This window comes from Lissotriton vulgaris, chromosome 12, assembly GCF_964263255.1.
Source record: "Lissotriton vulgaris chromosome 12, aLisVul1.2, whole genome shotgun sequence".
In the NCBI taxonomy this organism is placed as follows: Eukaryota; Metazoa; Chordata; class Amphibia; order Caudata; family Salamandridae; genus Lissotriton; species Lissotriton vulgaris.
Window position 1 is genome coordinate 799715790 of NC_141700.1, and position 20698 is coordinate 799736487.

Here is a 20698-nt window from a genome sequence, read left to right on the forward strand (position 1 = left end):
AAGAAAGAGTTTCAGTGGCTATTTCAATGCCCAAGACAAGCCAGTGTCTAGAGCATGTAGTACCAATATGGCTAAAATGTTGAATATATTTTGGATTGTCGGTAAAAATACCGGGTATATTGCGTACTAATAAGACCTACTGGTATTATATCTGCTTTCAGGTACTGTCTTAGCATAAGGGTCATTAATTCTAGACGTACTTGTTTTTTCTTCAGTTTCTCCAATTGATCGGGCAGAGGAGACATTGGATGGAGCATTCTCAGTGGTACCAGAAAACAAGGAGGGACCTTCACAGATCTTTTTAATATATTCATCTGAATACACTCCCTTGCCATTATAGCAATCATTAACATCATGGTACCCCTTGTTTAGGTACCCGAGGCTTTGCCCCTTCCAGCTGAACAGCGGGAACGTAATTGGCCTATATTCAAGCTACATGCTTCCCTAAAATAGGTAATTCCTAGCCCCTTGGTCCCCAATTTTTCCTCCTTAAACCTCCATTATCCGCTTTTATGTCCAACACGACGCCCAAACATGGTATCCTAATTATTGGTCGTAGATCACTGGTAAGATGTTATGGATGAATGTCACTGGTTTTGCACTCACTTGCACGTATGACAGTGTAACCACCTTAAGGCAGGGCGTGAAATCCTTTTGTGCTATGTACTACAGGATGAATTAAGAATGTAAACAAATGTTCTTTGTTCTTTGTTTTCCCAATTTTATCCACAGGCTTGCATAGTAGGCAATGCATTGGTTGTCCTGATGATGATCCTTCATTTTTTTAAGATCGAAACGCCGTCGACAGATGTTGTAGTTTAAACATTCGTTCCCCATTGTGCGACATAATTGCGTTTTTACAAGAGTAAAGCTAGATTGATTTTGTCCATTCTTGCACTAGCTTCTCGAAAATTTTAAAATTGCCTGTTACCCTTGTATATTGTTTGTTTAGCCTTGTTGTGGATACAGGACTGTTTCCCACTACATACATGTCGTTTTTAAATGTTTTCTAATCTTGCCATTGATTAAATTCAGGGTCCGGCTGGACACCTTAGTTATTATAGTGTAGATTGTGACCTATAATTATTTGAAGACTGCATTTGTTCTTTGTCAAGGACCTTTTGTTGACTGATATAACCAATTCCCTTGGTCCTTGCTTACCGAGTGGGTTCCCTTGTTCTTCTTACTAGTGAAGAACAGTAACACAACAGTGCTGCGGTCTAAGGGCTGCGTCAAATGTTAGCGCTGCCATAGGAATAGCCACGTGGTCTGAAGAAGGCAAGAATCACACTTTACAAATGAAGAATTCATGGAAATAGTCATTCGTTTGGGAATATTGTGGTCTCTTTTGGTGCAAACTTTGCCTTACAGCCCATAGTGAAGGGAACACACATGGGTGCACTATATGCAAGAAACACATAACAAGGGAACTTGCAACACGAACGCACATCGCGAAAGAGACATTTCGTAATTGTCAAAATGAGCTCCCTTGTAGGATGCTTCTTGAAGCCAATATAAATATATGTTTGCTTGATTATGCGTTTGAGCTGATGAAGGTGAAGGTCACCGAAACGCCATGTTAAAAAGTTAAGATTGATGTTACTCTATATGCATTATTCCGTAAAGTAAGCTCTCACAGTGGTGCACTGAAGTTTAATAATAGATGAATGGTGAGGAAATTATTCTTGTTTATAAGAGGGTGCTACAGGTATAGTTTGATTTGTTTCATCTCTAGAATAAGGAGATTTTTATTACTATAACATTTGATACGTTTTTTTTAGAGTTTAACAAATCTCATCATTCTTTTTTTTCATAAAAGCATAGTTCAATACAAATCAGCAGTACATTCAAGATATAAAACAGTATAAAAGTAAAAATACAAGTCAACAGCAATCTTCAGAATAAATAAAGCCCGTATAAAAATGGGCATCGCATAAAAAAGATACAGTTCATCAGTCAAGAGGTATAAGGCAACAATTTAAAAATAAACAGGTATTACAAAATCGAAACAGATCTTGTATATTAACCAATTATGAATAGTTTCATGGTTTGATATAAGGGAAGATATTCTAATTATTTGGAACAGTTACCCTTTGACCTTCGGGGGGTTAACTCTATAGAGAATGTGCAAGTCGCTGCTGCAAAGACAGATTTAGAAGCAGTGCTATGGGCTTTGCGGGCTGCATCCGTCAGCTTTAGCTCTGCTGGATCGGCTAAACCAAGAGTCCTCAGGCAGATGCTCCCTATAGTCCTAAGGAGAGAATTTAGTTTACTCAAAGAATGCCGCCAAGAAATTTCAAACTAATTATACTCCGAAGACCGCCATGACCTCGCTTGGAAACCATGCACTTTTCATGCCTCCATTCTCCTACATCAAATCCTTACCTTTAAGCATGTCTTGCAGTTGGTTCCATTCTACAGCGCCACAATATATGGGTAATATTTTTGTTTCACTGCTAACAAATTATGATAATAATGGAGTACTTGTTTACAAGACCCATATGACCTATAGGACATAAGCTCAACTCTGCGACGTGGGCACAATCTACTCTCAAATGTTTCCACATGTGAAAATGAACTCAAACACAGTAACTGAAGGCCGAGCTGGTTTTAGGCCTTTTCATGGAGCAAACATTAGGCAGGGTGTATGTCTGGAAAAAGCAATTTACATAATGAAATCCTAAAGGTGCAACCAACTTTGGGGTTTCAATGTGTAATGGGAGGGGTGTCGTTATTGGGGGGTGCGACAATCAATGTCCTTTCAGTGAAATTTGGCTCATTGGTCTCTTAAGAAACATTGGTTAAAAGACAAGCAACTCATGAAGCGGTATCTTTACATACAAAGTGGCATTTAGTGTGTTCCAATAAAAAAAATTAAAAAAAGCTTCTGTAAACAATAAACATGCTCAAAATTACACGTCATTGGTCATCTTTTGGTTGCTTTTACTGTATTTAGAATGATACTAATGAGACGACATCTGTGCCCCGACAGTATTACCAGGTGTAAAAAGTATAAAAGAATGAAGAAATATCTTTTAAATGCTTTATTATGTCGTATAATTTGCCTTTCTTGCCTCCTAATTTAGTCGACCCTGTCACATAATTCCAGTGGCTCTGCCTACAGTCAAGTACTGCAAGCCAGAGAAAAGGCTTCAAACCACACACTGGACTGGCTTTACTTACTTTCATTTACAAATGGGCCTCACTGTGGTGATGTTGCTGTACCAAGAGCTATATCGCAGATGGGTGTCAATCCACCATTTGTTCTCAGAGAGAATCACTCTTTTCATCTCAGACAAGTGTTTAGAAAATTTCCCACTTAACTTGAAAATGTAACCGTGTACTGCAGCAGTCTAACTGTCTATGCATTTGGGTACATGCATACCCAGAAATGAAAATAAATATGATGAAATCCAGGCTGGCCTCAAATGAATGTACAACAAATGCTACGCAAATGCTGAAGGGCCAAGAAAGTGGGGATTTTGAAGCTCCAAAGAATGGCTTCTCATCATCCGACATTTACAACCTGTATGACTGACGTTATTAAAAACCCCATGGAGAAGGCGCCACTCTTTGCACCAGCCGAGTAGATCGCTTTCGATGCCTGGCTGAACGGGATCCTGCACAAAGGAGAGCTTCCCGCCTCTTCCAATGAAATGGCTTTGCACCTGGCAGCCCGAGGGCGGTCTTCCCCCAAAACATTTGCCTTTCTCCTCCATTTTGCGCTAATCTCGTTTTTGCTGGCCTTAAAAAGAGGTTATAGGTTTACCCCCAATTGGCACATTTAATGTACCTGCAAGCCCCTAGTAAAGTGGTACTACATGCACCCAGGATCAGTAAGTTGAATGATACTAGTGCAGGCCTCGAAACATCCTACAAACGTTACTAGACCAGAAGGTCTAGCGACTTGAATAATCTACTGGACCTAACTAATGTGCTTGTCCCATAATCTGGTCTCAAATGGTGTGATCCTAGCAAATAATTTAATTTTACCAGGCTGCTTTCCCCCCCCCCCCCCCCCCCCCCCCCCATTATCACATATGAGAGCACCTTCAAATATGCAACTTCAGCATTTCTGCTGTACAAAAGTCCATTTGTTTGATTTACTAGACTAAACCTTTGCTCCGTGTATAAGAATCTAGCCCTCATATAGGGTGCAAATAATGCTGATCTGCCTCTTAGTACACTAATAGCATTGTCATCAGGCCGGGGGCAGGAATGTTTCTCAGTTCATGTTTTAAACCTCACTTTTAATAAATGTATTACTAAAACATGAGGTGGTAGTGCACTGGCATTTACAAACAGCATATTTTCCATTGAAATGGCAGCAAACGTCCCCACTAACATGCAGTTTTACGACTATACAGCGTATAAAACAATCTGAAAACTGTTTATCATTTCGGCATCACCAAGCAAAGTGTTATGTTTTCATCTATGAAAAACGTTTTTTCAGTCTCACAGAATTACAAAAAAAAGTTGTTTCATAAATACTAGAACATGTTTTGATGTGGTCAACAGTTCATTAACAAGTGTTTTAAATAATTCTGTTGGGGAAAAAACGGACATACAGCTATTTATTTCGCATTCTTTGTACAGCACAATTGTCAAACAGTTTAGAAAAGCATCTACAATTGCTGCTTATTTGATGCTGGAGGTTGCATTTACTTTTCTTTCTCGTACTGTAAACTCTAAGACATAAGCCGAAATTTTGACCTCTGCGTCTGAACACAGAGCATGTGACAAGATAAAAACAAGATGCAAAGGCATCTTTATTGCTCATTCACTTCGAGAGAACAGAACAACTGCTCTTTATCAATTTACCAGTTGGCTCCAGAAATAGCTCGCCGTGATGAAGTCTGCCTCGCCATAGCGAGTGGGAAGTAGATTTCCCCGAGGCCTGTAGTCAGCCTGCAGCACTCGTGTCACCCACGCAAGTAGCAATTTAAAAACGTCTCACGCCTGCCCTTGCACCCTGAAAGTTTTAAACAGCCCACTGAACCCGGCAAAATAAACCTTCTGCCAGACCTAAAGATTCCTTTTTAATACATATAAGTTACCACTAGGGTAGGCCCTAAAATGCAGGTCTAGTAACTTGATTAATCTACTCGATCTAACTATAATGTAGTTGACCCATGAACTGGTCTCAAATTGTGTGATCCTAGGCAAATATTATGTCTTTTGGAGCAGCCTTTTTCATTATCACATAAGAGAGCACCTTCAAATATGCAAGTTCACCATTTCTGCAGTACAAAAAGCGTTTTATTTACTAGACTAAATGTAGAACAAGAATCGAGCCCATATATAGGGTACACAGGATCCTTGGCTTGCCTATTAGTTCACCTATAGCATTGTCATCTGGGCAGGGGCAGTAATTCCCAATTCATGTTTAAAAACTCACTTTTCATAAACATATTACTAAAGCATGATGTGGTAGTGCACGGTTTACAAAATCCTCTAACTTCTGTCACAGAAATGATACTAAATGTAGGAAGACCAACTAAAAATAGCGCATCCGGTTAAATCTTGCCCGACATTGCGAGTGGATTTTTCGAGCCCTGCAGCCCATAGGGCCCGGTGCAGTGTTTTTAAATAGTTGGACATGTGCCTATAACTTTTACAGGTCCTGGTAGTGAAAAATTTAAATTTGTTTCACACTAAGGCAAGGCCTCTCTCTGATATGTTAACATTGGGTTAACTTTTTACATTTATTAAGAGATAACTTTCAATTGGGAGCACATCAGAATGTCAGGTTTGCTGTCTTAAGAATTGTAATTTAAAACCATCTTTAATGGTAAGGTCAGATTTTAAGTCTAGATTTTGAAAATGCCACTTTTGGAAAGTTTGACTTTCCTTGCCTGAACCACTTGGTGCCTGCAGTCTGTACCCTGGGTAGCATGACTAGGTGTAGCTGGCAGTTGGCCTGTGTGTATTGCTCCTAGCAGCGAGAAAGAGACGACTAGGTTTTGGCAGGCTGGGCCAATTCGGGGAGTATGGTGCGTGATGCAGTAACTTACCACACTTCCACATTCCAAATGCTCTGAGCATACTCAGACGAGGTTGGACACTAGTCTTGTGTGCCCCTACACAGGCTGGGGCCAGGGCAGGGAGGCAGGAAATTCAAGACACCTCTGAGGGATAGAAACCTCCAAAACCTTCTCCAACTTCATAGCTGGCACCAAGTATAAATATTGGATACTCAGCCCAACTCTTCACTACACCTCTGGATTTGATTAAGGCTCAGGGGAGCTGTTTTGCTGCAAGAAGGAATGCCACTGTGCTGCCCGAGTGAAAAGGACAGGACCTGCATCTTGAACCCTGGACCACCATAGTGACTCCAAGCGCTTGCTCATGTGAGCTCAACACTGTACCAATGCATTAAATCAGTTAGGTCAGAATCGGTGCAGATTTATTTTTTGGATACATTCTTTAAGAACTTTAAACAGTTCCAGAGTACCCATTGTTGATAGAAGTAATACAATGTAACAATCAATGCAGGCCTTTAGAACCTTCACAGTATATACTCTTACATTCATTATATAATTTCCGAATACCTATACAGGGACAAATTCTGCAATCTCGTGGAGTAGGAACTAGATTACTTTCTGTCCACGAAACCGGATATTGAACCCAAGCTTCCAAGATGTTCTGGTGATTTAAAGGGCAACCCCTTGCTTCATAAATAGGCTCTTCAGATGTCTACCTCAGACGCTGTGCTTCCAGCTGTGAATGGTTGGGTCCTGGTGCATTAATGGCCAACCCCTTGCTTCATAAATGGGCTCTTTAGAGGTCTACCTCACCAACGCTGTGCTTCCAGCTTTGAATGGCTGGACCTACTAGATGATGACACTCTTGGCCTCTCCCTCTTTTTTTGCCACTTTCAAACCCAAGCCATAAAATAGGTTTTGGTATCTCAAAGCCCAGATCATCCAGAATATTTAACAGGAGTAGTATTTACGGAATGAAAGAAACCAGAGTGCACACAACATTGTTGCATGCTTCATCAACCTCCCCACCCGATCCCCTTCTAGACTCCGCAGCGCCATAGAGTGTACAATGATTCCCATTCATCTGGTTGACATCTAAGCTGCATACAGGGGACTAATCTTGTTTAATGCACTAGAACAACTCTGGGATAGTATATCCCGTATAGGTACTTTACTGTATCATATGACATTTTATGGCAATTGCCATCCCTTGGAGTACTGTCAATTTTTCCTACCATTCCATGGTCTCCAGTGAGCCTACATCTATCTACTAGACTACTTAAGCTTGTCAAAGTTGTTTGGTGCATTGATTCTAAAGATCTGTACAAGAGGAAGACCGTTCTCTCTTGAAGTTCCTCCAGGGTAAACTTGGCTTTCAGTGGATTCACGCCAGGTATCGAGTCCAGGCACCTTATGTATGGGTATTATGCACATAGTAGTTGTAGAAATTTCCAGCAAGCCAAACTCTTCCTGGAGTTCAGCAAAAGATTTCAGTGATTACGAGTAAGAACTGTCTCCAGAGAGGAAACACCTAATCTAGCTCACCTACAACTATATTTGGAGAGTGAACACACTCCTTGATCCCTTCCAATCGAACAGTCAAACTGGAATATGGAATTAAGAGTCTCCAACTCTGCTGATGTTAAATTATTTCACAACAGCTCTCTGCAATCTTACGAGAATATCTTGGAATAGTTCCCGAATAGACGAGAGATCCCATGCTGTGGAGTACATAGTGTGCCTGGATATTGCACCAATAAGGGCAAAAAGAAGATTAGGATTGGTTTTAAATCCAGAAGGAGACCAGATACTAAAATTTAGCAGCAGCGTTTTCAGCTATACACTTAATCAAAATCCCATCCATTGTGTGCTTATCGAGGCTTGGCATACGGGAGGTACTCCTAACAGCATACATTCAGTTGCTTTCTCTGCCTGGGAGGAAGATCAGCCTAGTGAACACAGTTGCAATCACCTTATCTCTTGAGGAAATGCTGGGTTTCTACTCCGCAGTCTTTTTCTAATATTTTATCTTCTCCCATATGAGCAAGCAAAGTGCAACACAGCATCATAGACTGGAAGACATCAGTGGCGACTAGACACTTCCTATCTTTGAGGGGTGCAGGTGACATCCTAGGATATCAAATCCAGGCTGGCCTCTGTCCAGGGAGGACCAAGGACAGCTAAAGATGTGTGCTATGACGTGTTCCTCATGAGGCAGAAGATGGTGGAGAAGCTGCCAACAGATGTAATGGCCCCTTAACAGAATAGTGTTACCCGCAAGGCATCAGGATTGAAAGAAAGCAGAGAGAAATCGCACTGAAGTAACTAACTGTCAGGCCATAAGCAGTGTGACTAATGCAACTAGCAGTGGCAGCAGGATATTGGTAGATTGCCTCAAGATCCTGATTTCTAGAAAATGTTAACCTCAGAATTTCGAAGATAAATTTGAAAGGAGTGAAAAGACCAAGCTGGAATGTCCTCCATTCCTAGGAACGAAGGAAAGAACATCAAGACTCTACAGGTGCTTGCGCCTGGTTCAGAGTTGCAATTGAGCTACTTCTTGGCAAGTAACACTTACCATGGCATGAAAACCAAATGTCACGCAAAAATTTGTTGTGGAGCTTAATTCCTCAATAGGATGACCCTACTTGGAAGGGCTTGACCAATCCGTCATTTAACAGAGCCAGAGACAGTTTTGCTCAAGCTTAGTTATACATGAGTTGTGAGTCATTGATTGATTGATTGATTGATTGATTGAGTCAACGTTGACCCAAGTAGGTCTCCATGTATAGCAAACAATGCAGCAACCAATCTATCACACAGTTTCTCCTTTTCCGTTTCCAACAACAACACTGAAGGTCCAGGACAGGGAGACAGTTCCATCAGACAAGACTTCAAGTAATGCCCACTCACCTTTGGGACCCTGACTATCAAGCAGATACCAGCTCTGATGATGCAGTATTCCTCTGGGCGCTCTGTGGAGCAACCCCTCCTTGCTCAGAGAGAACTTGGAACTGGAACAACAGGAGAGTCAACTGTTCCATTCTCCTAGAGGGGCAGTAGAGGGGCTGTGCGTTCTTGGACTGCTCTTTCAGAACTGGTCTGGGTGGGCTCTACTTTCAGGTGACTTACCAGCTCCATCTTTGCCTAGAGTGATGCGCCTCACCGCAGGGTTATCTACAGGCTGCAGCACCCATAACAGGTGCACAAAGAGGTGGGGAGCATTCTCCCTCAGACTATCAACTGCCACACCGAAAGTAATCAAGAAAAGGGTCAAAAGGCGGGCCTCTTCTAAAGCAACAGTCACATTCTGAACAGAGGCAGCAGCCCGTCTACACCAAATTGCTGTAAACAGGAAAGATTGACCAGCACCTTTTTTCCAGCAAAAAGACTTTATTGAATTATTAAGGGAAAGCTGGTCTCCTATTTCCCCCTCTCACTGTCTAGGTCAGGAACGTCAGCATTATGCTTCCAACCTCTGGGAATGTAACTTCACCTCCATCTTCTGCACAGGATCAGGTCAGCGGTTCCCAAAATGGAACCCACAAGCCAGATCATATCTCAGTTCAGTGAGAGTACTGCTTCCACCTAATACCAATGGACTGGTAAGAATTGGAACAGAGGCGAGATACCAGGCATGTGAAATGGCCTATGGACGAATAACATTTTCCTTGACTAGAATAATTCCGTGGATTTTCGGCAGGAGGCGGCTCAAAGTTGTCACTTGCTTTCAGACCATCACTTGTATCACAATCTATTCAGATCTTTCCAATGAACAGAAATTACGGTGTACAGGCTCGGTTTAAGTGGACAAGAGAAACCCCAGTGCAAAAGAGAGTTTTAGCACTAAATAGCACCCTACACTTCATTGTGTCAATTTTCCTTACTTCTTTTGATTTCCATTTTGTTCATTCTAAAAAGCTACAAAGATTTTTTCAAGGGGAGAAATGGAAGTCCTCTAGCTTTTCCTACTTTTTACAACTTCAGTTTCCAGGACTCTTCCTCTGTAACCAAAAATGTACTAACAAGATGACGGAGCCAGACGGAAGGAAACAAAGTGCTAAGCGCTGGTGCTACCCGGCTTATGCAAAGGATTTTAGAAGCATTGCTGAGCAGGCAGAAAGAATGTGACACTTGCATGTCTGCTGATGAACGCAGTTAAGAAACAAAATTAGGACTTGGCAACAGAAAGCAAATTGAACTCTAGAGAACTTCGGTCTTCTTTCTACTTACTGGCAATGTAAAAAAAAAAAGGGACATACAGCAGAAAGAGCCATGAAGCTGGTTTTGGATAACGCTGCATATATACACTCTAGTCTAGAACCAATACTACTAAGTCATCAATATTGCTTTGCAAAGTACCCCAAAAAAGATAGAAGAGACATTGGCAAAGGAAGGCTGGCAGTCGTAGTACTTCAAAAAGGCAATCTACAGAAGCCCACAAAGAAAACAGTAGTGGGGCCGCAAAGGTGGAAGGCGTGAACACCCTGAATTCAACGCTGCAGTAACTGGCCCCTGGGGAACGCCACAGCGACAGGTTTACAAGGAGGGATCTCAGTTTCACAGTATTTTTTATTGTACATTTCCATGGGTTACTTAGAAATTTTTCCCAAGTGGTACTACAGTGTCCGAGTGGCAAATTTCACAGGGTTAACCGCCCAAAGACAGGAAGCGTTAATATTTGCACAGACTTGGTTTAGCATAATGAAACTTTTAGGACAAGTTTCCATAATATTTTAGCACTACTTGTTGTATTGTTCTTTTTAGCTCTTTTAAATGTATATCTCACTAACCGTAATGAGCAAAAAAAGATATTGATTGCTATTTCGCAATCCACGTACCTGTGTTTATTCATACATATTTCCAGTTTTATGGCAGAAAACTGCAAAAGACTTTCTACATTAATTTAGCTATGCTTGGATGACTAAAGGCTATATAGCTGAAAATGGCATATACTATACTGATTATAGAAAGCCGCAAATATCCGCAGTGCAGAAAATACATTTGACGCAATTACAAAACATCACTAGGTAACCTGTTTTCTGTACACCGTGCTGTGAATGTGAACAGTATTAGAGTGAAATTCAGGACGGATAGCAAGGGGAGACAATCTTATGTCCCTATTTACATTTTTTCAGTTTAAGAAAAAAACAAGTTACAGATGTGGAAACAGTTTATTTTATTTTCCGCCCACATTTCAGATTGAAAAATATAATATATATATTATATACACACACACACAGTAGAACCTGAACTCCGAGAGCCATATTTAAAAGCAGCAGCTGACCACCAGTGGCCACTGCAAAGAATGCTGTGCCCCATGTAATACGGGCCTGCCTTACATTCTAGGTTATCTTGACCGGGAATCTTTGCGGGCGAGTTCCTGTCCTACGCCATACCTTGTATTTTATGGTGGTCTCCACCGTCCCAGTGCTGCAGGTCTCCTTCTCACTTTGTGGTGGTGCTTCAGCAGGGTCATTACTCTCTTCATCATTTTGTCTGCAAAAGAGGAGGTGAAACAAAGTCTTTATAAATTAATCAAGTGCAGGGGGTGGGGGGCAGGGGGGGATGGGGGAGGTGCACGTGTTCTTGCAGTATTAAGGTTGCAGAAACTCCCAGATACACATATGAAATACAGCGCATAACTTGGAACAACACGCCTCAGCGCCTCTGAGCAGGAATCAGGACTTTTAGCGTGGTCAGCAGGGGATGCCAAAGTATGGTTACTTTGAGACCAAAGAGTGGAGTTACACACACACACACACAAACACCAACAGGGGCGGGTGGTGGGCATAGGCACATCATGCCCTTTTAACCAAAGATTTACTTTTAGTTAAAGTGCCTCTTTCTGTACGATAAGCGCCCCCTTTCCAATAAGTTGTGGATCAAAACATGGTTGGATGCAGGACACCGAAAAGCGACTTGTAGGTTTTTGCTGTGCAGACAAAACCAGGTATGACAGATACCCAATAACCAAACATCTTGATACTAGTCAGAATCTAAACATAGCATGGCTGAGAGCCAACAAAGAAAAACAAGCTGTGGCACAACCAAAAACTGTTGCCTTTGACAGGCGTCAGCCAACCTCGTGGCTTTGTCAAAATCAAAAAAAAGACTAGCAGGCTCAGTTTGAAAACTGAGCAGATTGTTAGCTCCTAGCCTGACTTGGTTCCATGCTCGGGGTGCTGTGTGTAGATACATAGAGGCGGGCTTGTCCAGCGCTCTTAAGATGCTTATGGTCTCCATGTAGGAGGAATTTTTTTGATGTGGAGGTCTTAACGATGTGTGGCTATAGCTGTAACAGGGGCAGGTGTGTTATAAATTACCTATATTATAGCTGACTGATATGCACCATTAACAACTAAACTTGACTTCAGGAGCGGGAGGTTGATACTGGTTGAAATATGTTCATCATAATCCTGCTTGGGTCAACGCGACAGCCTTAAAACGGTGGCGAATGCACCATTGGCTTTCATCAAGGTCAGAAGATCCTGCCCCTCACATAACTAATCTAGGCTCTCTCTACCCCATGATAAAATGGGGGTTTATGGCAGAGGAGACTGGAAGGTTACCACCAGATTGCAAGCTCAACGAACACCGACTGAAGCACCTACATTGTAGATTACGGGGAAGGTGTGGTGTCCTACCCAAGTCTTCAGAAGAACGAGGCTGAAGCATATAGGAAGTCAGGAATAAAAGTTTTAACAGAGCAGGTTACTTGGGAACTAATGAAGAAACATGCCACCAAGTGGATGTGAAGGGTTGCATTCTTTTGCAAACAATATCTTCTCTGTAGGTCTCCAACACACAGCACTCTGATTATAGACCGTGTTATAAAAAAGAGACACTAGGAGCTAACATTCTGCTCCCTTGTTGAACTCCGCCTGCTAGTCTCTTCATATTTGGCATGTTAAGAGTACGACAGAGGTAGTACTGAGCATACGTTCCTTAATGTCCACTCTTTTTTGTTAAAATCGTTTTGCTTTGCTAATGCCTGAAAAAAATAAAAAAAATAAATGAAAAAGAAAAAGAAAAATGTCTGACAACAGCATAATGACATATAAATGCTACTAAATGCCTCAAACGTACATATACACGCAGCGATGATGCATCAGTCTTTTTTCACTGTACCACCTGGCAAGTGTGCGATAAAATATGTATGCACATGCGACACTGCACATGCGCAATGCCGCTGGGGGGAGACATTTGTCTTCAGTGTATTGCCGGTTCCACCGTGGTGGCATATAAACTCACATGAGCAGGTGTTGCGACACTACAGATGATTTTTTAGTATTTCTCAGATTTACTAGCTTTGTTTTAACTGTTTTTAGGAGGTGTTCACTTGTGGAGAATGTGACAAGACACAGCAGTACTGAAACTTTGTGCAATAGGTTATGAGATACATGAATTGCCAAAGCTGTTCTTGGTTCTCAGAGCTACCCTTATCCCTTTCAACAAATCTGCTATTGGACTTACCTCGTAGTCAGACTACGAACCTGAGGAATTCCATCACTCATCCAAGAAATTTAGGTTTGGGTCTACAAGAGATTATACCACATTACCAAGCCACTGCGGTACATATAAGGGCTGTATTTTCTTCCACATTATCCCAACCATCCGCAGATTATCTTGGAGAAATAATACAAGCCACTGAAAACACTCACACTGAGGCTACTCCAGAAGACGATTACATTGAAACACTCTCTCTATAGTTATAAAGACAGTCGGGGTATTTGAATCATTTTACTTTATGTGTAATATTCAACCAAAGTCTAAATTAGAAAATAATTCGGCCCCTGTTCAAAAACAAATCTATTAGGTTGACATTTGGAAGAAGAGAACAGTTAATTTTAAAACTCTGATTAAAATTCCTGAGGTACAAACAGAATCTAACATCCCGTCAGCATTTTTGGTGCACACCACTACAGACAGCCACTCACCCGCTACCACTGGTACTATGACGTCTTCATAAGCCATATCCTCTCCTCCCTGACAATAACAGGCACAATGCATAACTTAAGTTTAACAGGACTGCCCCACACTCCTTCAAATTCATCTCCTGTGCATAACCCCTGGATGTATGTAACCATTCCACACATACCTACTCTATCTGAGGCTCTCAGATAGGGTAGTTGATACGGATGCATGCAAACCAAAATTGGCGGTCTGTCTTTGGCTACATAAACCTATCCTATCTATCCGTTTATAAAACCGACAAAATACCACATTTCAATGCCGTCAATTTGCCCTCCATCATAACTCACAGCACGAAGGTCTTTATGTTGAAGAGGGACACCTGTCCACAAAGCTTCAAATATATCCCTCAGAACAAGAGCATGGACAAGTCCAGTGCAACTGGCCTGCCTCCTACTACAAAGCAAGCTTTAGTGCAATGCTCCCCATCTTGAGCTCCCTCCTTGCCAGTCACAGCCAACAGCCTATCATTTGCAGTACAATGCCTATTTTGTCTTTACCAGCGTACCCACACATCCAGGTACAGTGGCCCCTTTTGGAAGCCCAACAATACCAGTATGGGCGGTACACGCCTCACACTTGTCTTCTCAACCAGAGGAATACAAAAGGTGATGGTTGGAAAGCTCCAATTACTCTCAGCTGCTAGTAACTACTCGGTCGCACGCCAGGCCTTGTTTTTGGTCCACCATACCACCGCAAACAAGAGCCGATCCTGCTTCAATACAACAGTTCATTTTTGGGCTGGATGTTACCAAGAAGAGCAGCGACAATACTGATCTGCATAAAGTGGGCCTCTGTCTGGAGTGTGAAGGTGGGTGAAAAGTGAAGAACTGGAATAAGGCCCCAAAAGATCACCAGTGGCTGAGATTGATTCAAGCATTCCTTCGATCACCTTGTTAGTTGTGTTCTACTCGACCTGTTAGATGCTGAAAGTAAAAGATAGGCGAAGGGTGTCTTTTTCTGGGCACCTGAACCAAAAGCAGATCTTTGATTCTAGGCAAACGTGTTGTACAGCCTTCTGAGATGTTCCAAACACACTTTCACACCACCAGGACACTGGGACGCATGGGTGTAGGTTTTCACCCCACACAACACTGACACCACCTACATCCAGGAGCATACGCAAAGGTCAACAATACACAGTTGAATGCCCGCTACTCGCCCAAGGGCTGACCCCCAATGGTCAATAAACACACACTATCTCTGGGATATTCTCTCCTACTCCAGCGAAGGGCATTTCCATAGTCTGTCATGTAGCCATCAAAAGTGCTGGCAATACTAGTCACATGATTTTAGAGGTGACAGACAGCAGCGATGAAGCAGATACTGGTTTATTCTGCAAGGGAACAAGTGTTATGTTCCATCTAGCCGTCCGCTCACAACTGGCTGCTGTGGAAGCCTGCAAACACAACCAAAACTCCCAATCCCCCCAACATTGCAACATAATAAAACCATTATATTCCTACCAAACCCAATTTGCTGCTTTAGTCCTCACACTCCTTAAGGCATTTCCTCTTGTTTGCCAACTCTGTCCTTAACCTCTTCTCGCTGCCCCATCATATTTAATTTTATTTTCTCAAAACTAGGCCTTCATCCAGTTTCTTTTTTTGATGTGCCGTCTCTAGAGTCTTCTACGCTAAAGTCCCACAACCCACGGAGACATTTCCAATCACTTCCTTATTCCTGTGCTCTTTACATTCCCATACCAACGATAGAATTTTCTTCTCCATTCTCTCCTTCCTATATTTAACTATCTTCTTTCATCATCAAATAAACTTTATTCGATTCATTGAATCATAAAAGTAAGCATCGTACATAAAACATCTTTAAAATTTTCTAATACAACATTTGGGGTGGATAAATATTTAGATTTCACAATATATATATATATATATATATATATATATATATATATATATATATATATATATATATATATATATTTAAAACATGAGCTTAAGCTTTCAGCGTATTCTATCACTATACGAAAATAACTGCATGGATTTAAACCCTTCAATGGCATTACCCGGATTTCCTAACAACTCATAACGTTTCCCAATTCATAATGCAGTTCTAATAAAATTAAGCACAGCACTACAGATGGCAACCGAAGATAGAGATAATAAATAATTCAAACTCTCTTGATGCGAACTAGGACAAGTTTCCTTCAAAATTTGCCTAATAAAACGGGCCCTTATATCTTATATAATGAGCAAAAGAGCATTGTGCTTTGTTGGGCCACTATCTTCTTTGCTATTCACACTTGTATACTACAACTACAGTAAGAGAGCCCACCATCTAAGTGTCCATTCTAGTCAGAAGGTACAAGAGGCCCAGCTGGAGTATCAGACAGCGATGGGTGTATGTAATGGTGCTTGTAACGTGTAAACCAATCAGAAGAGCTAAACACCAATGAAAAGCATGCTTGAGCCCTAGGATACGACTCTTAATCAATTACAAGGATGCAGGTTATACAAAGGTTCTCTTTGAACTGGGTCAAACATATCTCAATATTTTCCTACCACATATTTTTTAACTGAAACTGGTAAGTGTTTTGTACCAGTCAAAAGAATTTAAACTAAATCCAGACCTCAATGTCTTTCTCTGACTAAACATTCATTCTTCCAGGACACATACATTTTCCAGAAACTCCGTCGCCATCCCTCATTTTTGTCCTCTTGTTCACTCATCTGCAGCCCCTTCTCAGCCCACTGCCTGCTCTTATCTATACTCGCTCTTATCTGTACCCACTCTTCACACAAGCCTCTCTTGCTCACCCATCAGTACCCTATTTTCAACCACCTACCTTGCTTATCTGTACCCCTTTTAATATACATCCCTCTTAGATGTGTTTACTGTGTACACCTCCATTTCTTACACACCTTTCTGTCCACCTACTTCATATGCACCATCCTCGTACACGTAGAGGTGCCTTGTCCAATCAGGTGACTTAACTCTTGCTTACATGCGTTATTTCTTTCCATACACCTCATCTGTAACCATAGTATGGATCCACCAGCCCTTGTCGAACTGATTCACGGCTCCACCCCAAACACTTCTCTTATCACACCCAGACCTCCCTCTTCCCTAGATACCTCGTCTGTGCCCTGCCGGGCGACTCCCTTGTATCTCCTCACATGCAGCAGCCCCCTCTGCCCCTTACCTGCCGTCCGCCCAAGGCCTACAACTCTACTTAAATGGGAGGTAGACTACCTGAATATGCAATAGTGTACCACTACCGATAAAAGTCTCCTTTCTACTGAGATCTAGCAGATACACACTGACAGTACTCTTTCTCTTTCAACAGCTAGAGGAGCCAGAGCCACGAACCATCACCTCACAATACAAGCCACAGCAGACTGCTGCCCGAAGAGAGCTCTTTGTTGCCTAGTCCTGCCATCTTCTACTGGAAAAAAGGTAGAATTGAATAAGTCAGCAGAGCATTGTTCTGCAGCGGCGGCTCCATTTTAGGGGCTCCAGTGTGTAGCCCCCCCAACTGTGAACCCAAGGAGCCACTGCTACATTGAACATGACTTTCATGTTTACATGACCTCTGAGGTGCGCAGGTCTGCCTCTCCAACAGGGATCTGATGACAGGAGGAGTGGGTCGAGAGATGATCCAGCTACAGAGTGTTGTTTAAAAAATACATTGATCTGCAGCTGGATCTCTGTATTGCACATGTGACGGTTGTAGTTCAACTACTATCCTCTAACCCAGGCACAATCCTATTTATTTAGCAGACACTACACATGCATCAGACACACCAGTACATGTGCTAAAATTAGGTTTGAGAGAGCACATCAGTGCATACTTGAGGCCAATCAGGAGCCACACAGAGCAGCAGAGGCAGGATCCCCAGCACTCTCCCAGCTTCCCGATAGGACTGGCATTCCAGACCTATCAGGAAGCTGGGAGAGTGCTCGAGGTGGGTCTTCCTCTGAAACCTGGCCCTGCTGTTCTGTCTGCCTTCTCATTAGGAATCATGGCCTGTCGGTTTCAATATCCAGCACTGGAATCCTGCTATGAAGCCTTTGAGTTGTCTGCAAAAGTAGAAAGTTAAGTTTTAAAAAAAGCGTTGTTTCTCTGTGTATGTGAGAAAAACTGAGTGAGTGAGATAGAATGAGATTGGGTGAGAGCGTGTTCTTTTAATGTGTTTGAGTGTCAATGAGAATGAAAGAGTGAGCATCAATGAATAATTATGAATAAGAGCAAACAAGGGAATAAGCGAAGGAGTGAGGGGAAGATTGTGAAAGGGAGTAAATCAGGGAGCCTATTAATGGTGCAACAGGTGCAGTTTTACCATGGCACACAGGCCCTGGTGCAACTGCTGCATTGAACAGAACACCTGTACCCCAGGAGTTTAAATCATAGCTATAAAAACAGACAGAGGGCGCTTTCACTGTCCGACAGGGCTGCTGTCCTCCATTTAATGTCTAATTCATGTCACTGAGGTGCCACTGGAGAGCAGGCGTGACTTCCTAGGAGTTCTTCGGGGTCTGGGATCGTAAAATTCCACTTCCTGTGACGTTAACAGTTACAATGCTACTTACTTTTTCTGCCCAAGATTGGGCACCCAATCTGTGTCACTGTTACATTCTCCGCCTCCTCTAGGATCCCACCCGTTTGCCCCATGCCAGCTTCTCCAAGTCCCTGCTCCGGGCAGTAAACACCCCTGCCCGACTCTCCCACAAAGTGCTCATTCCCTAGTACCGTAATTCTCGGACTTATACATGCACCATATGCCCCCTCCCTTTTAGCCCCACACCTGCCTCTTCTGTGTCTCTGCCCCAGGCAGCACACCCCAGCCCTCCTCTCCAGCCCACTGCTCCATCTATAGGACCCCAGCCCCCCCTCCCCCAGACTACCCCCACCCTTCTGCCTGCACACCTACCTCCTGTGTCCCTGCTCCAGGCCGCACACCCCACCCCAGCCCTCCCCTCCTGCCGGCTGCCCCAGACTACCCACGCCCTTCAGCGCCATACCAGCCTGTGTACATGCTCCAGATAGCACACCCCAGCCCTCCCCTCCTGATCACTGCTCCATCTATAGGACCCCAGCCCTCTGCCCCAGACTACCCCCACCCTTCTGCCTACATTCCTACCTCCTGTACCCCAGCTCCAGGCAGCACAACCCAGCCGCTTCTTCTGCCCACAGCTCGATCTCTAGGATCCCCTGCCCCCTGCCCCAGACTACCCCCACCCTTCTGCACCATACCAGCCTGTGTCCATGCTCCAAGCAGCACACCCCAGCCCTCCCCTCCTGCCCGCTGCTCCATCTATAGGACCCCAGCCCTCTGTCCCCCACCCTTCTGCCTACATACCTGCTTCATCTGGGTCTCTGCTCCAAGCAGCACACCCCAGCCCTCCCCTCCTGCCCACTGCTCCATCTATAGGACCCCAGCCCTCTGGCCTTCCCTGCCTCCTCTCTGTCCCAGACTACCCCCCCTCGCGGCCTCCTCTCCTGACGAGTGCCCTCTCTCGCAGACCCCAGCCCTCTGCCCTGTCCACCCTCCAGCTGGCTGCCCTCCGCCCTCTCCTCTCTGCCCCTGCTGGGCTCTCTGCCCCTCCACCCCCCGCCTGCACTCACCGTGTCTCCCCTCCGCTCATGGCCTCGGTGCGGGGCCCGGCTCAGGCCGCTCTGGGGGCCCGGGGCCCGGCAGCTGCTCGCTCGTCAGTGGCGGCCCTCGAGCACAGCCAGGCACCGCATCCCTGCTTCCGCGCCTGCGCACCGGCACGCCCTTCTGCGCATGCTCCTTAGACTAGTGCACCTGCGCAACGGGACTCGCCCCCTTCTGCGCATGCGTCTCAAACTACTGCGCATGCGCACGGAGCCTTGACCAGGGATCACGCTTCCGAGCACGTGCTCTGAACTATTGCGCCTGCGCACCAGGGTCAACCATCTGAGCCTAAGAGGTGTCACGTTTGCGCATGCGCAGTAATAAGCCTCCTGTCCAAATCTCTTTGGTTTGCACCGGCAGAGGGTGGAAGGAAGTAATAAGTGTTTTAATAAATGTGTTCACATTGCTGGGCATGTTTTTGCCCGACTGCGCCGTGAATATTGAATGTATAGATGCCAAAGGAGGCTCCACTGCCAGGCACAGAAAGTTGGAGAAGCCCTAAAGTATCCTGCATCTCGTTATAGCCCATGCACGAATATTTAATGTCATCAAAAGTATTTTTTTAAAGATGTGTCAGATTATTAATAGGCTCCGTGAAGGTACCAAGAAATTGAAGCGCCAAGAAACCGTTCCGGTGTACGTGCGCGGTACAAATTGTTTTACATAACATTGAATGAATTCAGCTTTTACCAATCCAAAAATTCACTTTGCAAGGAAAAAAACATAAAAATGTGTGACTTTCATACATGCCAACTTTTCAGAAGAGCAAAGACGGAGATTAAAAAAAAAATCGGGAGAATGGGGCCTTGAATCGTGTTACTGGCATGTATGGGCTATGGGAGTGTGCTGCTGCAGGATTTGATATTTGAAACACAAATGCACGTTTTTTCATACCCTTTAGAATCAAGGAGCGCAATGGCATGCAGAGATAGGGTGATGCAAGTGTTGTGCACTTGCCTGGCAGGTTGCTGGCAGTGCATGCTCCCCCCCCCCCCCCCCGCCCTTCCCCCGTGTGACAACCCGGGCTAAAACAGCTTCCTGTGCACACACACAGCCCCCCCAATACTTCACAGGCCTTTAAAAGACCATTTCCTTGTTAATGACGCTTTGTTGGTTTTTCAC

The 20698-nt window shown here is 43.7% G+C and overlaps 1 protein-coding gene across 2 annotated transcripts in view; it reads right to left on the minus strand.

Moving 5' to 3' along the window:
- Positions 1-19839, minus strand: part of LOC147678762 (eukaryotic translation initiation factor 4E type 2-like) — a 58765-nt gene extending 38926 nt beyond the window's left edge. The window contains exons 1-2 of one of the 2 annotated variants that reach the window (XM_086946219.1): positions 19546-19839; positions 11384-11483 (exon numbers count right to left, since the gene is read on the minus strand). In XM_086946219.1, the coding sequence (XP_086802345.1) occupies positions 11384-11483; positions 19546-19565 (120 nt within the window). In that variant the 5' untranslated portion in view covers positions 19566-19839. The remainder of the gene's footprint in view (positions 1-11383; positions 11484-19545) is intronic. The other variant, XM_086946218.1, reaches the window with a different exon arrangement.
- Between the last annotated feature and the right edge of the window lie 859 nt (positions 19840-20698).